Genomic DNA, 27,931 nt, shown 5'->3' on the forward strand with positions numbered 1-27,931 from the left:
CTCTACGCGTACGGAACTCCCACCCACTCTACGCGTACGGAACTCCCACCCACTCTACGCGTACGGAACTCCCACCCACTCTACGCGTACGGAACTCCCACCCACTCTACGCGTACGGAACTCCCACCCACTCTACGCGTACGGAACTCCCACCCACTCTACGCGTACGGAACTCCCACCCACACTACGCGTACGGAACTCCAATCCACTCTACGCGTACGGAACTCCCACCCACTCTACGCGTACGGAACTCCCACGCACTCTACGCGTACGGAACTCCCACCCTCTCTACGCGTACGGAACTCCCACCCACTCTACGCGTACGGAACTCCCACCCACTCTACGCGTACGGAACTCCCACCCTCTCTACGCGTACGGAACTCCCACCCACTCTACGCGTACGGAACTCCCACCCACTCTACGCGTACGGAACTCCCACCCTCTCTACGCGTACGGAACTCCCACCCACTCTACGCGTACGGAACTCCCACCCACTCTACGCGTACGGAACTCCCACCCACTCTACGCGTACGGAACTCCCACCCACTCTACGCGTACGGAACTCCCACCCACTCTACGCGTACGGAACTCCCACCCACTCTACGCGTACGGAACTCCCACCCACTCTACGCGTACGGAACTCCCACCCACTCTACGCGTACGGAACTCCGATCCCCTCTACACATACAGAACAAAAGGGGGGAAAAAAGAAATATGTTTGGAAAAGGTCAAATTACATCATGTGAAAGTATTGAATAAATGGCCTCCAAATCTTTTCAAATTTAATAGAAGGATCATATATAACGCTTATAATTTTTTCTTTGTTTAAACATAGCATAGTTTGAGTGAACCAATGAAATGTGGTCGGAGGATTGATCTCTGTCCAATCTTCTCCAGTGTTGACCGTGTTTCAGAACCAATCGGTCGGGGGGCCCCTCGAGGAGTGTGGGGGCTCAGAGCAAGGCACGATTTCGGCCGCCTACCTGCCTGCACCAGAGGCTTCACGGTGCGCAGTGACTGGAGTCTCTGCCCCAGGGAGCTGCCGGTCAGCGACGGGATGTCCACCGGTACCGAGTCCAGGAGAGGCTGGATAGCTGCGGCGATGCGACTGGTCGAGGCTTCGTACGCGGCGTAGGCCTGCAAAGTAGGAAAGAGAAACACACGCAGACTTTGGTCGGGCAGAGTCTATGGAGGGGAATTAACAGTCGACGGCTGGGGCGGGGGCCCCCTCATCGAGACTGGAAAGGAAGGGGGATGAAGCCAGAGTAAGAAGGTGGGGAAGGGAGACGATTACAGGCTGGCAGGTGATAGGTGAGGCCAGGTGTGGAGGTAGGTGGGTTGGTGGGGGAGTAAGGGTGAGGTAAGAAGCCGGGAGGTGATAGGTGGAAAAGATAAAGAGCTGAAGAAGGAGCAGTCTGATAGGAAAGGAGAGTGGACCATGGGAGAAAGGGGAGGAAGAGGGAAACCAGAGGGAGGTGATGGGCAGTTGAGGAGAAAGGATGAGAGAGGAAGCAGAATGGGGAATGGCAAAAAAGAGAAGTGGGGGGAGGGGGAGAAATTACCCGAAGTTAGAGCAACCAATTTCATGCCATCTGGTTGGAAGTGTTGCTCCTCAAACCTGAGAGTGGCCTCATCGTGCCCCTCAGAAACGCGAGTGGTACAGGAAGGAGACACCACGCACTACAGCAACGAAACTATCTGCAGGAGGAACTCAGCAGGGCAAGTGGAGGAAGGGGGAGCGACTGTAGAAAGGAATGTGATGAAATTGTTCAGTTCCTCCCCAACATTCCTATTAAACCCCTTCGCCCTGCCCAGTGGCTCTCAGGCAGACTCATGGTCATAGGGTCATCACACTGCCATCTCCACGAACAGGACCAGCAAGAAGCATCTTGCTTTTCTGACCCTGGACCCCTGTAATGGATGTTTCGTTCCGAGTATTGTCATGGGGCATGGAGGAAAGCACAGTGGGGATGTCAGAGGCACAGTAGGTTTCTTACACAGAGGGTGGGAGGTGTGTGGAACACACTGCCGGGGCTGTGGTAGAGACAGATAGATCCTCGAGGCATTTAGAGACTCTTAAAGAGGTCAATAGATGGATGATAGAAAAGTGGAAAGCTATGTGGGAAGTGTTAAATTGACAGAACCATAGAAAAGTACAGCACAGAAACAGGCCCTTTGGCCCATCTAGTCCATACTGAACCATTTAAACAGCCTACACCCATCAACCTGCACTTGGACCATAGCCCTCTGTACCCCTACCGTCCGTGTACCTATCCACACTTCTCTTAAACATTGAAATCGAGCTTGCCTGCACCACTTGCACTGGCAGCTCGTTCCACACTCTCACCACCCTCTGAGTGAAGAAATTCCCCTCATGTTCTCCTTAATCTTTTCACTTTTCACTATCAAACCACGGCCTCTAGTCGTACCCAACCTCAGTGGAAAAGCCTATTCGCATTTACCCTATCTATACCCCTCTTAATTTTGTATTCCTCTATCAAATCTCCCCTCAGTCTTCTACTTCCCAAGGAACAAAGTCCTAAGCTATTCAATCTTCCCATGTAACTCAGGTCCTTGAGTCCTGGCCACATCCTTGTAAATTTTCTCTGTACTCTTTCAACCTTGTTTACATATTTCCTTTGAGTAGGTGGCCAAAACTGCACACAATACTCCAAATTAGGCCTCACCAACGTCTCATAGAACTTCAACATAACATGCCAACTCCTGTACTCAATAGAGAAGGTGTAAGATCAACAGAGATATTGGAGAAGGGTCAGCACAGCATCATAGGTCAAAGGTTAAAAGGTCAGCACAGCATTTTAGGTCATAGGGCCTTTACTGTGCTATAATATTCTATGTTCTACAGGATGAATCTTTTTGATAATCACAACATCCTCACCAATTCCTGGGAGTCACTGGCTCGTAATTGGTTAGAATGGAAAAGGAGCATCCGGAATATATCCCGAGAACATGGAATCCATGCTTTGGATAGGATCTACAAGTATTTGGATAGACAGGGACTTATTAGGGAGAGTCAACATGGCTTTGTGCGTGATAGGTCATGTTTAACAAATCTATTAGAGTTTTTCGAGGAGGTTACAAGGAAAGTGGATGAAGGAAAGGCAGTGGATGTTATCTACATGGACTTCAGTAAGGCCTTTGACAAGGTCCTGCATGGGAGGTTAGTTAGGAAGATTCAGTCACTAGGTATACATGGTGAGGTAGTAAATTGGATGAGACACTGGCTCATTGGGAGAAGTCAGACAGTGGTAGTGGAGGATTGCTACTCTGAGTGGAGGCCTGTGACTAGTGGTGTGCCTCTGGGATTAGTGCTGGGTCCATTGTTATTTGTCATCTATATCAATGATCTGGATGATAATGTGGTCAATTGGATCAGCAAATTTGCTGATGACACAAAGACTGGAGGTGTATGGACAGTGTGGAAGGTTTGCAAAGCTTGCAGAGGGATCTGGACCAGCTGGAAAAATGGACTGACAAATGGCAGATGGAGTTTAATACAGACAAGTGTGAGGTATTGCACTTTGGAAGGAAAAACCAAGGTAGAACATACAAGGTAAATGGCAGGGCACTGAGGAATGCAGTTGAACAGAGGGATCTAGGAATACAGATACAAAATTCCCTAAAAGTGGCAACACAGGTAGATAGGGTAGTAAAGAGAGTTTTTGGTACATTGGCCTTTATAAATCAAAGTATTGAGTATAAGAGTTGGAATGTTATGGTCAGGTTGTCTAAGGCATTGGTGAGGCCAAATTTGGAGTATTGTGTGCAGTTTTGGTCACCAAATTACAGGAAGGATATTATTAAGGTTAAAAGAGTGCAGAGGTTTACAAGGATGTTGTCGGGACTTGAGAAACTGAGTTACAGAGAAAGGTTGAATAGGTTAGGACTTTATTCCCTGGAGCATAGAAGAATGAGGGGAGACTTGATAGAGGTGTATAAAATTATGATGGGTATCGATAGAGTGAATGCAAGCAGGCTTTTTCCACCGAGGCCAGGGGAGAAAAAAAATCAGAGGACATGGGTTAAAGGTGAAGGGGGAAAAGTTTAAAGGGAACATGGGGGGGGGGCTTCTTCACACAGAGAGTGGTGGGAGTGTGGAATGAGCTGCCAGATGAAGTGGTGAATGCGGGCTCACTTAACATTCAAGAAAAACTTGGACAGGTACATGGATGAGAGGTGTATGGAGGGATATGGGCCAGGTGCAGGTCAGTGGGACGAGGCAGAAAAATGGTTTGGCACAGCCAAGAAGGGCCAAAAGGCCTGTTTCTGCCCTGTAATGTTCTATGGTTCTATGGAAACAGACACAAGCCCAAGAAAGGTCACGACAGCAGCACAGTTCCTCACAAATTATCCCCATCTCACATCTCTTGCATCATCCATGCAGTTCCACACTGATTTCATCCATCACCTCAGAACTGGAGTGAAATCTGATCGCCCTCGATCCCAAGAGACCCCCCCCCCCCAAGAAGATCGCCAAACCCAAGGGTGCCTCACCCCCACCACGACTCACCCGAGCGTCGTTCAGTGAGAACCGAGCGATCTGCCGTTGTGTCTCCTTTGTGTCACTGCCCAAGAGGAGCGAGCGGGGCGGGTTCCCTCCCACGCCGTCCTCCAGCATCGGAGTGAAGGACGAGGGGTCGCGGATGTGTACCCTCAGTCCGTGTCTCTGGCACAGAGAAAAGAGTGCAAGTTCTCCCTTGCAGAGCAGGCTTTACCCCAAGTGCATCGTCGGGCTACCCCATGTAAGGCATTCCGCAAACCAGCCTCCCCCCCCCCCACTGCCTCAGAGACCCCCATCCACCGTGCTCACTCTCAATTCTCCCCCCTCCCATCAAGCAGAAGATATGAGCTCAGGAGCCACCAGGCCCAAGGAGGGTTCCAGACTCGTGAACAGACCTCAGTAAATTGATGTTATTACTGTCACAGGTACTGAGCTGACCTCTCTTGCATACCGTCCGTACAGATCAATTCATTACACCATGGATTGAGACGGCAAAAGGCAAAACAATAATGGAATGCAGAATAAAGTGCTACAGTTACAGAAAACGTGCAGTGCAGGCCAACCACAAGGTGCACGGCCAAAACAAGGTAGATTGTGAGGTGAAGAGTCCATTTAATGCACTAAGCACAATGGTTCCAGTTATTCATGGCAGGCTGCTCTCTACAGATCCAAGCATTACTTTCACTGTAATCATTCTGCTCTTAAATCTACACTCAGTGGTCACTTTATTAGGTCCAGGAGGTCCCTAATGAAATAGTCACAGCGTATGTTCCTGGTCTTCTGCTGCTCTAGCCCGTCCACTTCAAGGTTTGACATGTTTTGCATTAAGAGATGCTCTTCTCCACACCGTCGTTATTTGAGTTACTGTCGCCTTCCTGTCAGCTTGAACCAGTCTGCCCATTCTCCTCTGACCTCTCTCATTAACAAGGCTTTTTATCTATAAAACTGCAGCTCACTGAATGTCTTTTGTTTTTCACACCACTCTCTGCAAACTCTAGCGACTGTTGCACATGAGAAAACACCCAGGAGATCAGCAGTTTCTGAGATACTCAAACCACCCCGTCTGGCACCAGCAGTCATTTCGCAGTCATAAGATCACGTTCCAATGTTTGATCTGAACAACAGCTGAACCTCTTGACCGCGTCTGCATGCTCTTATGCATTGAGCTGCTGCCACCTGATTGGCTGATTAGGTATTTGCATTTACGAGCAGGTGTACCTAATAAAGTGGCCACTGCGTGTCAATTCCGTCTCTTTGAATTCCTTTGTACTGTTATTGCTTCACCTAGTTCTGCTTCAATACGCTGCTTAAGGTTTGACCTGTAAGGAAGGGTTTCACTGAATCTCAGTACGTGACAATAATAGACCAACACCAATGGCATCCAAAAGTCTTATAACACTGTTACAAAAGAGGATAAAGATGTACTCCCAGTTGTTTGTTCTCCCTCATTGAAGCCCTTGCACCTTATGGTCTACCTGTACTGAACTTTCTTGGTAACTGTAGCACTATTTTGTGTTCTTTTATACCACTTTGATCTACTTTCTGCTCTTATCCAAGTATCGGGCCTCATCCTCCAGTACACATCTCTGTTTACGGTTCTCACTGCAGACCCCATCCATTCTGATCTTTCCCTCCAATCGGGCAGGGAGCACAAACGCCTGAAAGCGTTTTCCACCAGGCTCAAGGTGGTATCCCATTATTACAAGACTGTCAAATGGTCCCCTGGGAGGATAATTTATTTCAGATATTGTTATTCAGAAATACTCCACGGAAAAACTCCTTCCGACTCTTCAAACCACACCACTTCAGCAACCTCGACAGCCCCAATTTAACCCCCACCTAATATAGCATTAAGACTCTGGCAGTGTGGAGGATCAGAGGAATCTTGGGGTCCGAGTCCATAAGACACTCAAAGCTGCTGCGCAGGTTGACTCTGTGGTTAAGAAGGCATACGGTGTATTGGTCTTCATCGACCATGCAATTGAGTTTAGGAGCTGAGAAGTAATGCTGCAGCTATATAGGACTCTGGTCAGACCCCACTTGGAGTACTGTGCTCAGTTCTGGTCCCCTCACTACAGGAAGGATGTGGAAACCATAGAAAGAGTGCAGAGGCAATTTACAAGGATGTTGCCTGGATTGGGGAGCATGCCTTATGAGAATAGGTTGAGTGAACTCGGCCTTTTCTCCTTGGAGCGACGGAGGATGAGAGGTGATCTGATAGAGGTGTATAAATTGATGAGAGGCATTAATCATGTGGTCAGAGGCTTTTTCCCAGGGCTGAAATGGCTAACATGAGAGCGCATAGTTTTAAGGTGCATGGAAGTAGGTACAGAGGAGAAGTTTTTTTACACAAGAGATTGGTGAGTGCATGGAATAGGCTGCCAGCGGCAGTGGTGGAGGTGGAAACAATAGCATCTTTTAAGAGACTCCTGGATGGCTACATGGAGTTTAGAAAAATAGAGGGCTATGGTTAAAGCCTAGGTAGTTCTAAGGTAAGGACATGGTCAGCACAGCTTTGTGGGCCGAAGGGCCTGTATTGTGCTGTAGATTTTCTATCTTTCTATGGGACAATTTACAATGACCAATTAACCTACCCGGTACGTCTTTGGACTGTGGGAGGAAACCGGAACGCCCAGGGAAAACAGAGGCTCCTTACAGAGGGCGCCGGAGTTGAACTCCGAATTCCAACACCCCGAGCTATGATAACATGGCGCTAACTGCTGTGCTACGGTGGTGGACTCCTGACCTCACTATCTACCTCGCCATGGCCACATTAACCTGCACCACACTTCCTCTGTAGCTGCTACACTTCAATCTGCATCTGTTATTCAATGAGCTGCTGCCGTGTGATTGGCTGATTAGGTTTGTTTTGTTCTACCTCAATGCACTGTGTAAGGGCTTGACCTGCTGTGGAAGGAGGGAAGAAGTTTTATTATTTTGTATTAACTACTGATGAAAGCGATCTGAGCCCGTCCCAGCCCAGCCAATCCTAGCTCAGCCCAGCCATGGCCAATCACAGCCCAGCCAATCCAGCCTAAGTAAAAATCAGCCAATTCCAGCCCAACCCAACCCTGGCCAATCACAGCCCAGTCAGGTCAATTCCAGCCAATCCCAGATCAACCCTACAAACCCTGGGGAAGTGGAACCAGTTGGAGTAAATTTGAGGGAGACAGACAGGACCCACCAGGGGTATATCTGTGAGGGGCTGGGCCCAGCTTGGATTAGTCACCCAGCAGAAAGCAGGAGCCAGGTCATTAGGTGATCCACTTGCCCCCAGGACCACGTTTGTAACCGCGGCCTCACCTTCAGTTCCAGTTCTCGGTAGATCTGCGGCCGCAGTAAACTCAGCACGTAGGAGGCCCGAGAAAACTTAAAGCCTGTGGCGGAAGAGGAACAGAACCGAGGGCTGAGAGTCTGGTTGACTACAGCAGTCACAGTGAAAGGAGCAGCTCAGGAGACAGTTCAGCTTGAGTAACACACACACACACACACATATGCATGCACACACACACATACACCCAAACAAGTGTGTACACAACACATTTACACACTCACAGGCACATGTATATACACACACACAACGCTAGAGGAACTCATCAGGTCAGGCAGTATCTGTGGAGAGGAACAAACAGTTGACGCTTTGGGTTGGGACCCTTAATCAAGAAGGGAACAGGAACCAGAATAAGAAGGTGGGGGAGCAGAGGAGTACAAACTGGCAGATGATCAGTGAAGCCAGGTCAGGGGGAAGGTGGGGGAGGGGAATGAATTGAGAAGCTGAAAGGTGGTAGGTGGAAGAGATAAAGAAGGGATCTGACAGGAGAGGACAATGGTTGAAAGGAAAAGAGTAGGGTGATGGACAAATGAGAAGAGAAGGAGCAAGAGGAAAAAAAATAAGCAGTCATTTTATCATGTCCACATTAAAATTGCACCCTGCATTAAAATTATCTCCTTACCTGCCCATCACCCATCTTCCCTTTCTCCCATGACCTTTTGTCCTCTCCTATCAGATTTCCCCTTCTTCCGCCCTTATCTCTTTCACCAATCGATTTGCCAGCTCTTTACTTCACCCCTCCCCCTCTCCCAGTTTTACCCATCACCCACCACCTTGTACCTCTCCCTCTCCTCCCCCCACATTCTTATTCTGAATTCTAATCTCTTTTTTCCAGTCCTGGTGAAGGGTCTCGGTGCAAAACGTCAACTCTTTTCCATAGACGCTGCCCGGCCTGCTGAGTTCCTCCAGCATTTTGTGTGTGCTACCCGTCCCCTAAAAACCCAGAGCTACAGAAACACCAACAGATTCTCCAAAGACCCCGTCCCTGGGAGAGGAGGGATCTTCACCTCGAAGGCGTATGAAGTCGTGTGGTGAAAGCAGACGCCGATCAGCCTTGTGTTGGCCCACTGCAGCGGACTCTAGTGAGCCGCTCTGGGCGGCCCATGCCCCGACAGGGCTGTGGTATGGGGTTAAGAAGAAGAGACATAGATGCAAGAAAAATGGAGGGTCCTGGATGGAGTAGGAGGGAAAGCAAGATTGGTGATGGAGTAGGTTTGTATTACATTGATGTCCATAGAGCCCGTAATGTCCTTTTCACACCAACTCCACTTGCCAATTTTATCCCCACCCACCACACACCAGGGGGAATTTATAGTGGGCAATTAGCCTACAGACATGTACGTCTTTGGGATGTGCAAGGGAATCGGAGCACCCAGGGGTGGTGGTGGGGCCCACGCGGTCACAGAGAGACCTTGCAAACCCCACACGCGGACAGCGCCCGAGGGTGGGGGGGGAACCCACGTGGTCACAGAGAGAGCATACAAACCCCACATGCGGACAGCGCCCGAGGGTGGGGGGGAACCCACGCGGTCACAGAGACAGCGTGCAACAGACAGTACCCGTGCTCAGGACTGAATCCGGGTCACGGCTCTACCAACATGCCTGTGATTCCTGAACGGAGCCTGGATACACCCGCTACCACAGATGAGTCATTTCAGAGGGTGATGCCCTGCCATCTGTTTATATCAAAATAAACTCCATTCATAATAAAGAATAAGCCATGGAACAGATTTTCATTCTCATATCAATGAGTTAAATAGTGTTCCGTTCCATTCCGTAAAACCAACCAGACTGTTGCCCGCTAGGGTGCCACACCACCACAAAAATTGAAGAGCTTCCTCCCCCAACCCAGCCCCTTCCTCTCCAGCAGAAGAACCCTACACCGTGGTCCTTAGAGTGTCTGCACCAAGCTTCAGTGCGTCCCTCAGCCCGTACTCCTGCGGCCTGGAACGGGGGCGGTCAGCAGCACTCCTCCGCGGGCACCTCAGGGACGGCTGTGTTTTTGTGGGATTGCCGGTCCTGGAGTTCGACAGCAAAGGGCCAAGCTGTAAGCCGGTGACGTACTGTCAGAGGTCTCATATTTTGTAGGGAATGGGAAATGAAGACCTCCTCAGTGGGAGCAACTGACCTCATCGTAAAGCAGTGAAATTCTCCCAGTGTCCCGTCCAAGGCTCCCCCTCCCATTCACACCGTCACCGAGCAGGGTTCCAGATCATGTTAAGGTGATTGGAGGAAAGGGTATGAGGCAGTTAAAAGTTGAAGTCTGTCCCAAGCCATACAGGCTCATCAGAGCCAGCGCTTAGGCCAGTTTCCGCAGCCTGAAGCGACTGAAAGTACGAGACTCCCCACCCGGATAGGACGCCAGTCTATCACGAGGTTATTTTTGCGTTTTGCCCCAGCATTTTGCCGGTATCCATTTTCAGCTGGGTGGACTGGAACAGTGTGTGGTTAAGTGCCTCGCTCAAGGACACAACAGCCTCGGCTGGGGCTCGAACTCACGACCTTCAGATCGCTAGTCCAATGCCTTAACCACTTGGCCACACACCACACAGGAGGCACGTCAGGGCTAGGTTTTTTACAGAGTGGTGAATGTGTGGAATGTGCTTCGAGGGATGGGGGCAGAGGCACATTAGGGACATTTAAGAGACTCTTAGGCACATAGATAATAAAAAGCAGAGGGTTATGTGGAAGGGAAGAGCTAGGCTGATCTTAGATAGGTTAAAAGGTCATCATAACATTGTGGGCTGAAGGACCTGTACTGTGTTCTGCGGTGGCGATTATTCACTTGTTATCACTTACCTTGCCTAACATTGCAACAGAACATTCATGGCTATAAAATATGTTGGTATATCTATCCTATTATCAACCTACTAACCTGCTGGCTACTTTATGAGTTATTTATTACTGTACTGTATCTTTTACCAAACTCATTTAATCATTGCTTTGTCCTAACTCCTGGTCCTTGGACTGGATGGAATCATCTCCTGCTGAGAGTCACACGTAGTCACGATGTAAAGGGCTGTGCATTTTTACAGCACCTTTCGCCACCTCGGGACATCCCAAACCAGTCCAGAGCTCACAAAGGACTTCTTCAAGTGTATCACTCTTGTGATGTCGGAAACACAGCATGGAATCTCTGCAGAGGAAGATCCCATAAGCAAGGTACTGATGGCCCAATATCAGGACACACAAAATACTGGTCTGGCAGCATCTATGGAAAGGAGTAAACAGTCAACCTTTCAGACCGGGACCCTCCTTCAGGACCTAATAACTCAAGGGGTAGATCCCAACCCCAGGAGAACATGAGCTTTCAACTTCCATATAACACAAGGTCACACCTCTGTGACCACTTTTCTTGGCTTTGTTTAATCTGAGCAGCCAATAACGTTTCTTCATTAGTGTCGGCGCTTAGGAGTGTGGTGAGGCAGAGACTGTTTAAATCAAAGTTCGAAGTAAAATTTATCAAAGTATGCTTACATTATCATGTACAACCTTGAGATTCATTTTCCTGCAGACATTCGTAACAAAATAAAGAAACACAATAGAAGTTACAAATAAGACCAAATTGGGCCATTCAGGCCTTCCTCTCCATGTCCACTCTAGCTTCGCCTTTCAATATTCAATGTTTCAATGAGATCTCGCCCTCATTCTTATAAACTTTAACGAGTGCGGGCCCAGAACCAGCAAATGCTCCCTTTCATTCCCCGGATCCTTCTGGAGAACCCCCTCTGGACCCTCTCCAAGGCCAGCACATCCTTTCTTAGAAAAGGAGCCCAAAATGGCTCACAGTACTCCGAGTGTGGTCTGGCCAATGCATTACAAAGCCTTGGCTTTACAATGCTTTCCGTGAGCATTGACAAACAACCGATACGCCAAAGAAGAAAAATTGTGTTGGTTAAAAAGTAAGACTGAGAACACAAGTGACTCCTTCACTTTCAAACCCTTTGCTAGAAGTGTGTCCATGTGGGAGAAATGATGGCTTCCAGGCTCCTCTCACATTAGTTCCCACATCTCATCCAGACCTCCCTGATCTTTGTTTCATCACTGTTCCAACCAAGTTCAACAGAAACTTTAGGAACAGCACCTTCTGGGCGAACACGTCCAAGCCTTCCAAACTCGGCTCTGAGTTCAGCAATCTCAGATAATGATTCTCCTTCATCCACTTCTCCTCCTCTGGGACTCAAGCCTTCAACCAAGGGACAGTGTTTCACCCTCCATACTAATGCCAACTTCTGTCCAGTCTGTCCTAATGAAAGGACTTGTCTCGAAACATTGACAGCTTATCCCTCTCCACAGATGCTGCCAAGCTGCAGCGTTCCTCCGCCACATTGTGTGTGTGTTGCTCTGGATTTCCAATATCTGCAGAATCTCTTGTGCTTCTGATTAACCCCTGGTGGCAGGAATGATTCGTGCTGAGCACAGTGAAAAACTTCTGTGTACTGTCGATACAAATCAGCTCAAAACACAAGTGCATCGAGGTAGTAATGCAATCTCTCGAGTCGAGTATGACTCACAAGGAGTTGTCTACTGGTGGGTCCTCAGGTGGTTGTCGAGGCTGATCCGGGATCCTCCTATTCTGGTGCTGTGTGGGTAGAGTAAGTGGTGGCTGTGGTTAGCGTTTGGGGTTTTTGGTTCAGTCTCTGCTTTCACAGCCACCGCTTGTTCTCTACAGCACTGAGGAGGTCGACCTCATGTTAGACAGCTCCCTCTTAAACAGACCTCCTCCACGTGTGTCCATGTCTTCCCAGCTGAAATCCTTCAGACCGATTTTAGTGTTATCTTTGAGGTGTCTCCTTTGCCAAAGGAAACTAGTGAGGCAGTACTAAGGGAAAAGCGATAACAGAATGCAGAGTAAAATTGTTGCAGTTACAGAGAAAGGCAGACAATAAGGAGCAAGGGCCATGACCAAAGAGATTGTTACGATCAAGAGTTCATCTTTATTAGACAAGTTGATAAAAGTTGGATAGAATTTGTCTTGGAGCTTGGTGTTATATGTACCCTCTGACTGACGTGGGGGCCAAGGGAGAATAACCAAGATGGATGGGGTCTTTGATGACGTTGGTAGCTTTCTTGAGGCAGTGGGAAGTACAGGCGGAGTCCATGGAGTGGACAGGGCTGTGTCTACAGCCTGGTACTGTTCATGGACCACAGAGCAGGGGAAGGACAGGCTTCTGGAGTAACCCATCGTCCATTCATTTTGTCACTTGCTATATTAGACCCTCCATCCCTCCTTCCTGACCTCAGACCTTCCCTTTCATTCCTCCCCTCCACTCCCCGGCATCCTACCCCTCCCCTCCACTCCCCAGCATCCTACCCCTCCCCTCCACTTCCCGGCGTCCTACCCCCTCCCCTCCACTTCCCAGCGTCCTCCCCCTCACCAATTCTAAAACGGATTTGAATTTTAACCACTCCTCGTTCTGAGGAAAGGTCACTGATCTGGAACGTTCACTCTCATTCTCTCTCCATGGACATTGCCTGACTCCGGGCCCGCCACATTTAATGCGGGCTGGTGCAGCCGCCACACTTACCCGGAATGAGTTCCTCCGTGACAGCCGCCCCACCAACGAGGTGCCGCCTCTCTAACACGGCCGTGTTCACTCCAGACTTTTGGAGGTAGGCAGCCTGCAAGAGACACTGGAGTTCAGAAGAGCGAGAAAGCAAGGGGACTAGGCCACGCAGACGCAGAAATGATGACTTTTATTGTGGGGTATTCTGGGACCAAAGGCCACTGTTCTAAACTAAGGGAGCACCTACTTAGGACAGGGGATAGTCGAGCTTATAGCATTTCCACTTGTACACTGAGATGCAACAGTCAACTTAATTGCAGCAGAATCACAGGCACAAAGCATTATTGACAAAAAAACAAACATAATAATGAACTATTTTTACAAGAAAGAACATAATTTGAATTAAAAAAATTTATCACTCAGGGCACTGTGAACATAGAACAGGGCAGCACGAGACAGGCCATTCAGCCCATTACATTGTGCTGCTTTTGAGGCCAATTTATCCTAAATATCATCCTCTGTATCATCCGTATCCATCCATTCCCTTCATACTTACGTCTCATAAACTCCACCAAACTAGCTCCTTCCACCACAACTCCTGGCAATCCCTTCCAGGCACCTACCAATCTGTGCCCTCACATCACCCTAAAACATTCTCCCCTCTGACCTTAAAAGCACGTCCTCTGGTGTTTGACACATTTCCACCCTCTGAAGAAGATTCTGTCTGCCTACCTTATCTATGCATCTCATAATTAACTTTAAAAACCTTTATCAGGTTTCTCCTCAGCCTCCAGTGCTCCAGGGAGAACTACCCAGGTTTGTCCAACCTATCATACCTTCTCCACCCTCCACATCCTTCCTATATGAACTGCACGCAATACTCCAAATGTACTCCGACTGAAGTCTGACACGGCTTCACTACGACTTCCTTTTTCTTTGCAGCCAACATCTGCAGCTCTCCTCAGGTGGAGATATTGTAAAACGACAGGAGGTTTCCAATCACCAGAAACAATAAGAATTGGCAAATTGGACCATTTGTCCAAGGAAGTTCCACATCCCAAAAAAAAGGAAACTCAAAAGACTTGGGTTGAACTTCGACGGATTAAGAATATATACCAACTGCATTCAAATTTTAGCTGCTATGCTAACAACTCAGCAAATAAATCAGTTGGCATGGTGAACTGAAGATTGCATAGGAGAGGATAAGTGGAATTTACCAGATGATTGGGATGTAATTTTTTTTTAAACGGTTGGAATGACAACACCCAGCACGATGGCTGCAAACAGAAAGCCTCGGGTGATGTTTCTGAATATGAAGACAGTTTGGATCAGCTACTCAGGAGTTCAGGGAACAACTGAAGACAATGTGGAAGAATCCACAGACGGCGCTCTGAAGTCAACTTTCGTGGATGGTTTGAAATCGCATGTTCCCAAAACGGTGAAGCTAGCAAAAGCAAATTGGAGTGAAACTGCCCCATTTCCTACCACAATCTGGTGCAAACTGCCAAACAACATATCAAAGTCCGAATAAGATCCAGACAGATGAACCAACTGCCTACACAGAAGAAGTGGAACTGGAATTCACAGCAATATATTAATTTATTAGCTGGAAGTGAATGCGATGTACTTCATTTCTGTGAATATACCTGGCCCTCAAGGGAAACAAAGCAAACTTGGGCAAGGCACATTACAACATGAGGAAGTGGCTTATATGAGTTGGGCAAATGGGAAATCACTGAAGATCGTGCAGAGGCTGTTAAATCAGCAAAGTCACCTACAACAGTCCAGCAACTTCGATCATGTCTGGGTTTGTGCAACTACAACAGCACACGGTTCGATTCACATGTGGAAATTGCTCAAACCCCTCACTAGTCTGTTGAAAGGCAGCAAGCACTCTGATGACCCTGAAGAAGCTTTTCAAACTTTAAAGGTGATACCAAGTACTCCACCTGCAATAGGAATCCCTGATACGGAAAGACCATTTACCCCATTTGTTAACAAGAAGCATGGCTACATGACGCCAGTTTTAACTCAAGAATGTGGATTCCAACAGCATCCTGTTGGTTATCACTCTGCCAAATTGAGCAATGTAGCCTTCGGATGGGTTTAGTGTCTATGAGTAGAGCAGGGAACCTACCTGTTTCAAACAATGTGCTGGATCGGACGTTAAATGTTTGATGCCCACCCTCAGTGCACACTTCACTGACCATGAACAGGGCCTCTCAAGTGGACCACTGTTCTTGAGGCACCTAATATCATCAATGAGCAAGTCCAGCTACACTGTTGCCGGAGGGCATGGAAGATGATGATGATCATGACTGTGTAAGAACAATAAAGTGTCAAGAAGATACACATTACCATAAAGAAGTCCCTTTGTTGAGCCCAGATCTGGTTCTGCACTCTGACAGCTCCTCAGCCATTGAGGAAGGAGTTCAAATGCCTGGTTGGGCTGTCGTCGGAGAAAAGGAAAACGAGGTTATGCTGCATCTGTACAGGGTACTGGTGAGGCTGCATCTGGAGTACTGTGTACAGTTCTGGTCTCCTTACTTGAGGAAGGATATACTGGCTTTGGAGGCATTGCAGAGTATGTTCACCAGGTTGATTCCAGAGGTGAGGGGGTTAGACTATGAGGAGAGAATAAGTTGCCTGGGACTGTACTCGCTGAAATTCAGAAGAATGGGAGTAGGTCTCATGCTGTTATTCAGTCGTTATGTCAGTCCAACTCTTTGTGATCTCACGGACTCCTGCACACCAGGCCTTCTTGTTGGAAACTGCCTAAGATCCTGAGGTCATACACATTGTCTGAGTAATATTATCCATCCATCGTAGCCTTTGCCGTCCTGCCCTCCTTTTACCTTCTGTTTTACCCAACATGAGAGTCTTCTCATGGTGTGTTTTGAGAGTTGAGTTTTGGGGATCTTATAGAAACATATAAAATTATGAAAGGGATGGATAAGATAGAGATAGGAAAGTTGTTTCCATTGGTAGGTGAGACTAGAACTAGGGGACATAGCTTCAGGATTCGGGGGAGTAGATTTAAGATGGAAAAGAGGAGGAACTGCTTTTCTCAGAGAGTGGTGAATCTGGAATTCTCTGTCCAATGAGGCAGTGGAGGCTACCTTAGGAAATATAGTTAAGACAAGGTTGGATAGATTTTTGCATAGTAGGGGAAAAGGCAGGTAGGTGGAGATGAGTTCATGGTCAGATCAGCCATGGTCTTATTGAATGACAGACCAGGCTCGATGGGCCAGATGGCCTACTCCTGCTCCTATTTCTTATGTTCTTATGAAGTGATGGCCTTGGGAAACATGACTCCTGGTACCTCTGCACAACAGGCAGGACTGAAGGCTAGCGGAGGGAAGATCAGCTAATATCTACACAGATTCTTGATATGCTTTCAGAGTTGTTCATGACTTCAGAAATTTATAGAGAGAAAGAGGATTTCTCACAACCATGGGAACTCCAATCAAGAATGGCCAACTAGTACGAGAACTCATCAAAGTCATGCAAGTACCATCAGAAGCTGCAGAGTGGAAATGTAAAGGTCACTCTAATATGACCACATTGGAAAGCTGTGGAAAGACATTTGCAGATGAAACTGCAAAGGGAGCAGCAGAACAGGAATAAAGAAACAGAAGAAAGCCCGATAACTGAAACCAAGTTGAACACTGTGTCTCAGACGAACGTGCAAGATCAGTGATCGAATGAAGAGAAGTGATACTGGATGGAAAACGACGATGGAGTACGGCGATATGGCACTAGTCGTAGACTGCTGGCCCCAGCTAAGCTCCTTCCTTACCTGGCACAGCAGATACACTCCTTAGAACACACAGGGATGCAAAAGATGGTCAACAGATTCTTCCAGGGTGGTGGAATCCAAAGTTCGGGATGCAAGCTCGACAAACAGTTAAGAGATGTATTACATTGCCAGAAAACCAACCCTGGATCAACAGAGAAGCTACCTCAACTAAGTACTCCTGCCCCACCTGGTCCATTTTTACATCTACTTTATCGAAGAGTCAAGGATATTCAGATGTGCTAGTAATGGTGGACAAATTCTCAAGATGGGTGGAAACCATCCCAGCAAGTAAAGTTACAGCCACATACACAGCCAAAACTCTGATTAAGGACAATATTCCTCGATGGGGATTTCCATGCCACATTGACTCTGACCAAGGAACACATCTCATTGGGAGTGTTTGTCAAAAATTATGTAGATGATAAACATTGAATGGCCTTTTTATTGCCCACATCATCCAGAGTCATCAAGTTGAAAGAATGAACGGCATCATCAAACAACGGTTGACTAAGTATCACGAGGAAGGCGTATCACGGCCTACAGCTTTCTTTGGTTTGATGCAGCATTGGAGCAACCCCAAAACAAGAGAACAAAACTGAGCCCAGTTGAAGGGGTCACTGCTGGGAGCTCTCAATCTCAGAGAGACTGATATACATGTCATGGCAGACGGTTTAATTGATTATTGTGTAAAACTAACCCCAGCTGTTCAGTCTGCTTACCAACAGGTCACCGCTTATTGAAGTGGTCCATCGGAGGAGGGCAGACCATAAGTGGAAATACACCAGCCACTGCAATCGATCCAAAATGACTCCAGATAAAGACAAGTATGGTGAGACGACCTCAAGCACAAATATAATAATTGGACATTTTTATTGAACATTGTGGACTTTATTTTGATGCTTGTTGTTATTATATTTTTGCCTATTTCCCTTGCTCATGATGCACCGGTTGAAATGACTCACAATAAATATGCAGTACTATAAATGATTTTGAATAGTTTTTGATTACTCTATAACATAGATACTTAAAGTTTTATTTTTGCCCCTGAATTTTCAGATGTGATTCTGCCAGTGTCCCTAATAGAATGAAAGGGGGGACTGTTGGAAACCATTGTTTTTTAATACTTTTTAGTAAGATGAATTAATGTAAGACTAAGGTTGTACTTTAATCATTTGTACTTTTTAACAAACTCATCTATTTTTCACAGTATGTGGTGGTTCATCCCCAGCAAACAGTATAGCAGTTAAACTAATGGCTAATCAGCTTTCTCATTTTTCATTGGCTAAGTATTAGCACATTACCCATGTGACATAATTGTGCAACCAATGATTGGTTTATTTTATCTGTGGAATTTTCTTATCTCGATTATAAAGGTGATGTGATTTTTCAGAGGCGCCATCATTATTTTCTTTTATCTTCAACTTCTGACTGCTTTTCATTCATCTTAGCTTTACCTCTCACCTCTTTAGTTTGTTTGTACTTTAAAATAAATGATCATTAAGAATCAAGACCACCCTTCATTCTTGACTCCTGGAAGAACCCCTATGATTACAAAATAGATATTGTTGCCATAATAGATATTATGGCGCCCGAACAAGGGACATTTTCTTGAAGGAAAACTAGACAAAGAAAGGAAGTTTTAAACGTGCAGCTGGGAGGTAAAACATTCCTCTGTTTCTTAATTGTCCGAGAATAAGGATCAGACAATAAAGAGAGATTCCAACAGAGTGCACAAAATGGACAGTCTCACCGGGTCTTTCGGCACTACCTCGTTAGTCAGGAAAGCACAACAGCGTCTCCACTTCCCACGGAGACTGAGGTGAGTGAGGCTTCCCCATCCATCACCCTGCCCTTTCTAACCAATTATTACAGAAGCACCATTGGGAGTGCCCCGACTTGCGTGACCTTCAGGTTCAGGAATCGCAAGGTATCCGATTGCAAGGCCCTACAAAGGATTGAGAGGACTGCTGAAAGGATGAGGAGTGTTTCTCTTCCGCCCGTCCGAGATATTTATCAGAACCGTTGCATAACGCAGGGTCCTTAGCATTTTCATAGATCCCTTCCATCTGTCCCACAATCCCTTTGACTCCCTAGCATTAGGACAAGGACTACTTGAATGGGAAACAGCTTCTTCTCGCAGACCATGAGGCTGTTGAACTCCCTGTCACCACTCAGTGTGTATGAAGCACCAGTAGAGTTGTACAGTTTACTTATTACCTTGTGTCATAAGTACACCTTAATAAGTGTCAATATTCTGGATTATATTATTTAAGTTATTTGAGTTGTGTGTCAGTTACAGGTACTGTGTTGTGCACCTTGGTCCAGAGGAGCACTGTTTCATTTGGCAGTATACACGTGGCTGGTGGAATGACAATAAACTTGAACTTCAACTTGATTTGATGAGTAAATTTTCCATCGCACCTGCGCATACTCGTAATCATGCATCTCAAAATGAAACTACGGTTTGCCTTTGCTCTTTATTCTTTCTTGTTTCCCATGGATCTCCCCCGTGCCCTGTAACTCCGAGCGATATGTGAGCCCTATGTTCGCAGGAGCATGGATTACGATTACGGGAGTAGCAGTACAAGAATGCAGTACCACCCTGGGAACGGGAATGCAAGTGGAGCACGGGGTGAGACTCCTGAAGAGACGTGGCAAGCAATGACCGGTTCTGATCTGGTGGTTTGAGCTGGTGATAATGTTTTGGTCCACTTCCTGCAGCATTTCATATCAGCAAAAAGGGTCGAAACGTTGAGCAATCAGGAGGCTTGTTAGTTTCTCGGGGCCTCGCCATGGACTGTTCATGAACAATGCCACGGATCCGACGGAAGCTGTAATGCAGTGAGACGGGCCAGGGCACGACTAGATAAATATTTCAATGCTTGCTCCATTCTGCCCTAACAAACAAAGTTTTGTTGCTCTAATTAGACCATTGGAGTTTGTGTCTTTCTGTCTTATTGAGCTGAGATATATTGTTTTAGTGAAACACAGAAGTAATCAAGATTCTGTAGAGGTTGTGGAATTTAACAATTACTAATAGTAATCACAAAACTAGCCAATTGTTGGAAAAATCTTGTGGATTCATTAATGTCTTTCAGGGAGGGATTCTGCTGACCTTACCCGGTCTGACCTGCTTGTGACTACAGAACAACCTCATAGGCGGAATGTATAAGTTACAAATAATCTACATTTTCTTATGAACATAATAATATTAACACAATAATAAGCCACCAGTTTTAATTCTACTTCCCAGTCTGACATGTCAGTCCAAATTCTCCTCTGTTGCCAAGATGGGGTCACCCTCGGGTTGGAGTAGCAACACCTTGTATTTCTGCCCCCCTCCCCTTTCTCTCTCTTTCTATTCCCTATTCTGGCATCTCTCTTACCCATTCTCACCTAACCATCACCTCCCTCCTTCCCTTTCTCCCATGGTCCACTCTCATCTCCTATCAGATTCCTTCTTCTTCAGCCCTTTACCTTTTCCACCTATCACCTCCCAGCTTTTAACTTTATCCACCACCTCTCCCCACCCACCCACCTACCATCTCCTACCAGCTTATACTCCACCTCCCTCCACATTCTGGCTTCCTCTTCCTCTCCAGTCCTGATAAAGGGGCTTGGCCTAAAACGTCGACTGTTTATTCATCTACGTTGATGCACCTGACCCGCTAAGTTCTTCCAGAAATTTGTGTGTGTTATTTTTCTTATGGGTGCTGCTTATCCGATGCTACGAGCCTGTGAAGTTTTCTGTTGCCTCAGTGCACACATGGACTTTTGCACGTGACACTAAACTTGACTTTGACGGGACACAGGAAGCATAGTTCTTTAATATTTTGAAAAGGGTGTGCAGCTTCAACTTCCTGGGTGTCAGTAACTCTGAAGATCTACCCTGGACCCAGCATATTCATGCAATCATGAAGAAGGCACGCCAGCAGCTGTATTTCATTAGGAGTTTGAGACAACTCGGTATTTTTCCGAGGATTATAACAAATTTCTACTGACGTACCATGGACAGCGTTCTGACTGCATCACTGTCTGGTATGGAGGCGTGAGAAAAAGCTGCAAAGGGTTGTCAGCTCAGCCAGTTCCATCGCGGGCACTCACCTCCCCGCCATTGAGGACATCTTCAAACGCGGATACCTCAGCGAGGAGGCATCCAGCATGAAGGTCTCTCACCAACCAGGACGTGCCCTCTTCTCATCACTACCATCAGGGAGGAGCTACAGGAACCTGAAGACACACACTCAACATCTTAGGAACGGCTGCTTCCCTTCCACCATCAGTTTTCTGAACAGCCCAGAAGCCATGAATACTACCTCATTATTTTGCTCTCTTTCTGTGCTAATTGTTTATTTTTAAACATTTCTCTTTGTTAACTTATAGAAATGTTTATGCAATGCACTGTACTGCTGCTACAAACAAAAAAAATTCTCAGCGTGCACCAGTGATACTAAATAAGAGAAAATCTGCAGGTGCTGGAAATCAAAGCAACACACACAAATGGTGGAGAAGCTCAGCAGATCAGACGGCATCTATGGATATGAATAAACAGTCGACGTTCTGGACCGAGCCCTTTCTTCAGGACTGGAAAAAAAGAGATGAGGTCAGAGTGGGGGGGGGGGGCGGAGTGGGAGGGGAGGAAGAAGTACAAGGTGACAGGTGATAGTTGAAACCAGAAGGGGAGGGGTAAAGTAGAGCTGGGAAGTTGATTGGTGAAAGAGATAAAAGGCTGGAGAAGAGAGAAGAGGATAGAAGGCCATGGAAGAAAGGGAAATGGGGAGGGGAGCACCAGAGGGAGGTGATGGGCGGGTAAGGAGATGAGAGGGAGGAATGGTGAAGGGGTAGCAATTACCAGTTTGAGAAATCTGCCATCAGGTTGGAGGCTACCTAGATGAAATATACAGTGTTGCTCCTCCAACCTGAGTGTGGGTTCAGCGTGGCAGTAAAGGAGGCCAGGGATTGACATGTCGGAATGGGAATGGGAAGTAGGATTGAAATGAGTGGCCACCGGGAGATCCTACTTTTTCTGGTGCTTGCCAAAGTGATCTCCCAATCTACAGAGTCTTACCGATACACAGGAGGCCCCACCAGGAACACCGGGTATAGTAAGTGACCCCACAGACTCGCAGATAAAGTGTCCCCTCAATGTGAGGGACTGTCTGGGGCCCTGAATGGTAGTGAGGGAGGAGGTGTTGGGCAGGTGTTTCTCCATTACTTCCACCATCTCCAACAGGATCCCACCACACCCCCCCTTTCCACTATCCACAGGGATCACTCCCCACGTGACTCTCTTGTCCATTCGTCTCTCCCCACTCATCTCCCTCCTGGTACTTACCCTTGCAAGTGTGACATGTGCCACACCAATCGATTGCTCAGCTCATTACTTCACCCCTCCCTCTCTCCCGGTTTCACCTATCATCTACCACCTTGTACTTCTTCCTCCCCTCCTCCCACCTTCTAACTCTGACTTCTCATCTCTTTTCTCCCCAGTCCTGAAGAAGGGTTCTGCCCACAATGTTGACTGTTTACTCTTTCCCATCGATGCTGCCTGGCCTGCTGTGTTCCTCCAGTTTTGTGTGTGGCCAGTGATAATAACCTGGATTCAGATTCTGAACAAAATTCAGTGTTGAGATTACAACCACAGCAACCATGATGGTGGGACAGGTTTGAAGGGCCGAGTGGCCTAGGCCTGCTTGTAATTCATACATTCCGCAGAGGCCAGGTTTCGAGCTTCCTGTAATCCTGTTCTAGCAGAACGTATTTGAATACACTCTGAATGACAACAGCTTGTGATGAGATAACACTGTTACATAACATCCTCAAACGTCTGTCCTGACGAAGGGTCTCGGCCCGACTCGTCGACAGCGCTTCTCCCTATAGATGCCGCCTGGCCTGCTGCGTTCCACTAGCATTTTGTGTGTGTTGTTATCCTCAAACGTCGCTGAGTATGCCACAGGAGCACTTTCAACTAAAACCTGGCGCCAAGCAATGTTGGGAGGTATCTGGGGAAGGGATCCAGACCAGGCTCCCTGGCCCACCATGCCTGCACTGACCATGTCATCCATCTGACTGACCTCATCTGTTTGCAGGATGAAGGACCTGAGATGGGCCAGCTTGCTCCCACCCCCAATCGTCCTGTCACCTCTGAGACCCTTCAGTTGTTTCAGAGCCTCTCTGATTCTATCTTCTTGTGAGCATCCACCCTCCGAAACAATCCCCCCAACCCTCCTCTCGCTGCCCAAGACAGAGTCCCAACATCATTCCAAACCGAGCAGTGGGAATTGGGGAGTCAGCCTGGTTTCTTCTCCCTTCTCTCCTGAGGAACCGAGGGGTGTTGACCACTTGCCATGGGTACACGGTGCAGGGAGCAGACAGTCTGGGCTGCGCCTGGCGTTAACAGCTCCCCCGATTCAAGCAGGAACAATATCTCGATTAGAGTGGAAGTCAAGAAGGTGTACGTACGGCAATGAGACCATTGTGTCCTAGAGAAATGAAGAAAACATGTCAGCGTCCTGTTGTTCACAGTGAGATTGCACTCAGCACGAGCAAAGTAACCTGCTGATGGCTTCAATGAACAACAAATACATTTATATAGACGCAAGAGATTCTGCAGATGCTGGAAATCCACACAAACAAACTCAAACGTACTTCCCTTCCCCTCACTTGCTCATCATCTCTCTCCAGTGGCCCTCCTCCCTCCCTCTCTCCCATGGTCCACACTCCTCTCCTATCAGATCCCTCCTCCTTCAGCCTTTTACTCCTTCCACCTATCAGCTCCCAGCTTCTTACTTTACTCCCCTCCCCCACACACCGGCCACTTTCCCCTCTAAGCTGCACAAGTGCACGGCCGCACGGTAACTGAAACGCTCCCGTGCAAGTTGCGGTTGTTGCCACGCACCTGGAATTGGACGCGGCCAGAAGTTTATGAAACGTTAATGATTTCCTTGTTGTACTGCATTTTAGAATAACCTCTGATCAATAAATGTGAGATTTTTCATTTTTCATTCTAAATGTTCATATTATAATATTACAGAAAAAAAAACATTTAGAGTGTTTTCAGTTTTCAGGTTGCATAAACATTTTCAGCTCAGAGCAAACTCTGGTCTGCACGGTTGTAAAAAAAATAGGGGGAATGTTGCCCACCTACCACTTTCTATTCCCTATTCCAGCTGCCCTCTCACCTCTTCTGTTCTCCTTACCCAACCATCGCCTCTCTATGATGCCCCTCCTCCTTCCTCCTTCTCCCATGGTCCACTCCTATCAGATTCTTCTCTTCTTCTTTTAACTTTTAATGGCGGTTGACAGTCAAAATTAAAGGTGCAATACCGCCACCTGACTGGAGTGTGGTATAGGGAAAGAAGGGGAAAATCCTGCTTCTTCTCTTTTCAAGAAAAGCTAAAGCAGCCCAAAAAGCCCTACAGATTGTAAGTAACGAAAGACGATACTGTGAATTAAGGTCACTCCCATGACTTTACAAAGTTTTAAAATAACTATCAACTCCCAAAGACTAATGAAGCCTGCATTTAATTTAACTGTATATGCTTCACACAGTAACAGTATTATGTCCAAAGGTTTCATAATGATGACAAAACTTGCACAATCCAGAATGATGCTTTCCAACAAGATATAAGGAATAATTAAGCCTAGTTTGCCCAGTTCTAAGTCATGTTAAAATAATTCCTTCCCTCCTTGTTTTACTCCCTTCTCCCATAAACCCAACAGTTAGGTGTATTCTAGAAAGGTGTGTGATTTTTCAATTTTCATTCTAGTTATTCACGTTACATAAAAATTAAAATGCCGCACATTTTTCAGGCCGTAAAAATTTCCTGCTTAGAGTAATGGTTAGGCCACGCAGCGTAAAAATTAGAACATTGCCACCCACCTTCCCCCTCACCTGGCTACCTGACCTGCTGAGTTCCTCCAGCACTCATATAGTTTTTGTTCCTCTACATTCATATAGCACCTGTACAATAGTTAGGGCTAGGATATGAAGACAAAAAATTGGACGCCATTCACAAAGTTCGTCAGTGCATATTTTCTGAGTCTAATGTTGTAAAATTCCGCTAGTGGCGGTGGTGAAAGCAGATACAACAGAGCTGTTTAGGAGGCTCTTGGAATGTGTGGGTAATGCTGAGATATAGACATTGAGTAAGCAGAAGGGATGAGTTTAGTTAGGCATTTAATTACTAGTTTGGCACAAACATTGTGGATCAAAGGTTCTGTTCCTGTGATCTGTGTTCTAATACCTGGGAGAAAATAATCACATGGGAGATGGCACCAGAAGAAAACTGCTCTGATGCCCACCTCAGTGCTGGCAGAGGGTAGGCACTGGGACAACAGAGAGTTCAGAAATAGTATCACCAACATATACTGTGATATTTGTTAACTTAGTGGCAGCAGTACAATGTACTACATGATAAACGTAGAAAAAATAAATTACAGTAAGTTTATGCATGTATATTAAACAGTTAAATTAAAAGTAGTGCAAAAACAGAAATAATAAAAAAAGTGAGGGAGTGTTCACGGGATCAATGTCCATTTAGGAATCGGATGGCAGAGGGGACGAAGCTGTTCCTGAATCATTGATGTGTGCCTTCAGGCTCCTGCACCTCCTGTAGTTACACTGAACTCTGACCAATGCACAGCATCAAAGTCAGGGTGAGGCCTCTTCTGCAGTGTAGGGCAGCCGGGTAAGATGAACACACACAAAACGTGCTTTTCCCAAGTGGCACAGAGATCATCAAAAGTCACGGGCAGCATCGATGAAATCATAAAGAAAACACACCAACAAGTCTACTTTGTCTGGAGTTCAAGGAGATTCAGTAAGTCTTACATATCTCTATGGATGCGCAGTGGAGAACATTCTGACTGACTGCATCACTGCCTGTCATGGAGGCTCTAAGAGACACGATTGAGGCTGCAAAGGGAAGGAGGCTCCCCCAGCTCTCCCCAGCATCAAGGACACCTTCCAAGGTCCATAAGTTGGCATCCATTACTAAGGACCCTCACCATCCAGGACATGTTCTCCGCTCATTACTACCATCAGGGAAGAAGTACAGGAGCCTGAAGACACACACTCAGGAACAGCATCTCTCCTCCACCGTCAGATTTCTGAACAGTCCATGAACCCATAAATTTATCCCGGTGAGGAAGATAAAGAATGGTAGGGTGAAGGAACCATGGGTGACAAGTGAAGTGGAAAATCTAGTCAGGTGGAAGGCGGCAGCATACACGAGGTTTAGGAAGCGAGGATCAGATGGGTCTATTGAGGAATATAGGGTAGCAAGAAAGGAGCTTAAGAAGGGGCTGAGAAGAGCAAGAAGGGGGCATGAGAAGGCCTTGGCAAATAGGGTAAAGGAAAACCCCAAAGGCATTCTTCAATTATGTGAAGAACAAAAGGATGACAGGAGTGAAGGTAGGACTGATTAGAGATAAAGGTGGGAAGATGTGCCTGGAGGCTGTGGAAGTGAGCGAGGTCCTCAATGAATACTTCTCTTCGGTATTAACCACTGAGGGGGAACCTGATGACGGTGAGGACAATATGAGTGAGGTTGATGTTCTGGAACATGTTGATATTAAGAGAGAGGAGGTGTTGGAGTTGTTAAAATACATTAGGACGGTTAAGTCCCCAGGGCCTGACGGAATATTCCCCAGGCTGCTCCACGAGGCAAGGGAAGAGATTGCTGAACCTCTGGCTAGGATCTTTATGTCCATGGGAATGGTACTGGAGGGTTGGAGGGAGGCGAATGTTGTCCTCTTGTTCAAAAAAGGTAGTAGGGATAGTCCGGGTAATTATAGACCAGTGAGCCTAATGTCTGTGGTGGGAAAGCTGTTGGAAAAGATTCTTAGAGATGGGATCAATGGGCATTTAGAGAATCATGGTCTGATCAGAGACAGTCAGCATGGCTTTGTGAAGCGCAGATCGTGCCTAACAAGCCTGATAGAGTTCTTTGAGGAGGTGACCAGGCATATAGATGAGGGTAATGCAGTGGATGTGATCTACATGGATTTTAGTAAGGCATTTCACAAGGTTCCACACGGTAGGTAGTCTTATTCAGAAAGTCAGAAGGCATGGGATCCAGGGAAGTTTGGCCAGGTGGATTCAGAATTGGCTTGCCTGCAGAAGGCAGAGGGTCGTGGTGGAGGGAGTACATTCAGATTGGAGGGTTGTGACTAGTGGTGTCCCACAAGGATCTGTTCTGGGACCTCTACTTCTTGTGATTTTTATTAACAACCTGGATGAGGGGGTAGAAGAGTGGATTGGCAAGTTTGCAGATGATGCAAAGGTTGGTGGTGTTGTAGATAATGTAGAGGATTGTCGAAGATTGCAAAGAGACATTGATAGGATGCAGAAGGGGGCTGAGAAGTGGCAGATGGAGTTCAACCCGGAGAAGTGCGAGGTGGTCCACTTTGGAAGGACAAACTGCAAGGCAGAGTACAAAGTAAATGGCAGGATACTTGGTAGTGTGGAGGAGCAAAGGGATCTGGGGGTACATGTCCACAGATCCCTGAAAGTTGCCTCACAGGTAGATAGGGTAGTTAAGAAAGCTTATGTGGTGTTAGCTTTCATAAGTCGAGGGATAGAGTTTAAGAGACGCGATGTAATGATGCAGCTCTATAAAACTCCAGTTAGGCCACACTTGGAGTACTGTGTCCAGTTCTGGTCGCCTCACTATAGGAAGGATGTGGAAGCATTGGAAAGGGTACAGAGGAGATTTACCAGGATGCTGCCTGGTTCAGAGAGTATGGATTATGATCAGAGATTAAGGGAG

General features: G+C 46.9%; 1 protein-coding gene and 1 long non-coding RNA gene across 3 annotated transcripts in view; both read right to left on the minus strand.

Moving 5' to 3' along the window:
* pyroxd2 (pyridine nucleotide-disulphide oxidoreductase domain 2) overlaps nt 1–27,931 on the minus strand; it is a 62,545-nt gene that overhangs the window by 32,658 nt on the left and 1,956 nt on the right. For both annotated transcript variants that reach the window (XM_059947175.1, XM_059947174.1), the window contains exons 2-6: nt 23,622–23,641; nt 13,382–13,475; nt 7,826–7,899; nt 4,532–4,687; nt 984–1,137 (exon numbers count right to left, since the gene is read on the minus strand). In XM_059947175.1, coding sequence (XP_059803158.1) covers nt 984–1,137; nt 4,532–4,687; nt 7,826–7,899; nt 13,382–13,475; nt 23,622–23,641 — 498 coding nt within the window. The remainder of the gene's footprint in view (nt 1–983; nt 1,138–4,531; nt 4,688–7,825; nt 7,900–13,381; nt 13,476–23,621; nt 23,642–27,931) is intronic.
* Nucleotides 20,366–23,499, minus strand: LOC132379388 (uncharacterized). The gene is made up of 2 exons (XR_009507406.1): nt 20,722–23,499; nt 20,366–20,666 (listed from the first exon to the last, which is right to left on the minus strand). It is a non-coding gene; the product is annotated as an uncharacterized LOC132379388 (long non-coding RNA).

Source organism: Hypanus sabinus, chromosome 22 (genome assembly GCF_030144855.1).
Source record: "Hypanus sabinus isolate sHypSab1 chromosome 22, sHypSab1.hap1, whole genome shotgun sequence".
NCBI lineage: Eukaryota > Metazoa > Chordata > Chondrichthyes > Myliobatiformes > Dasyatidae > Hypanus > Hypanus sabinus.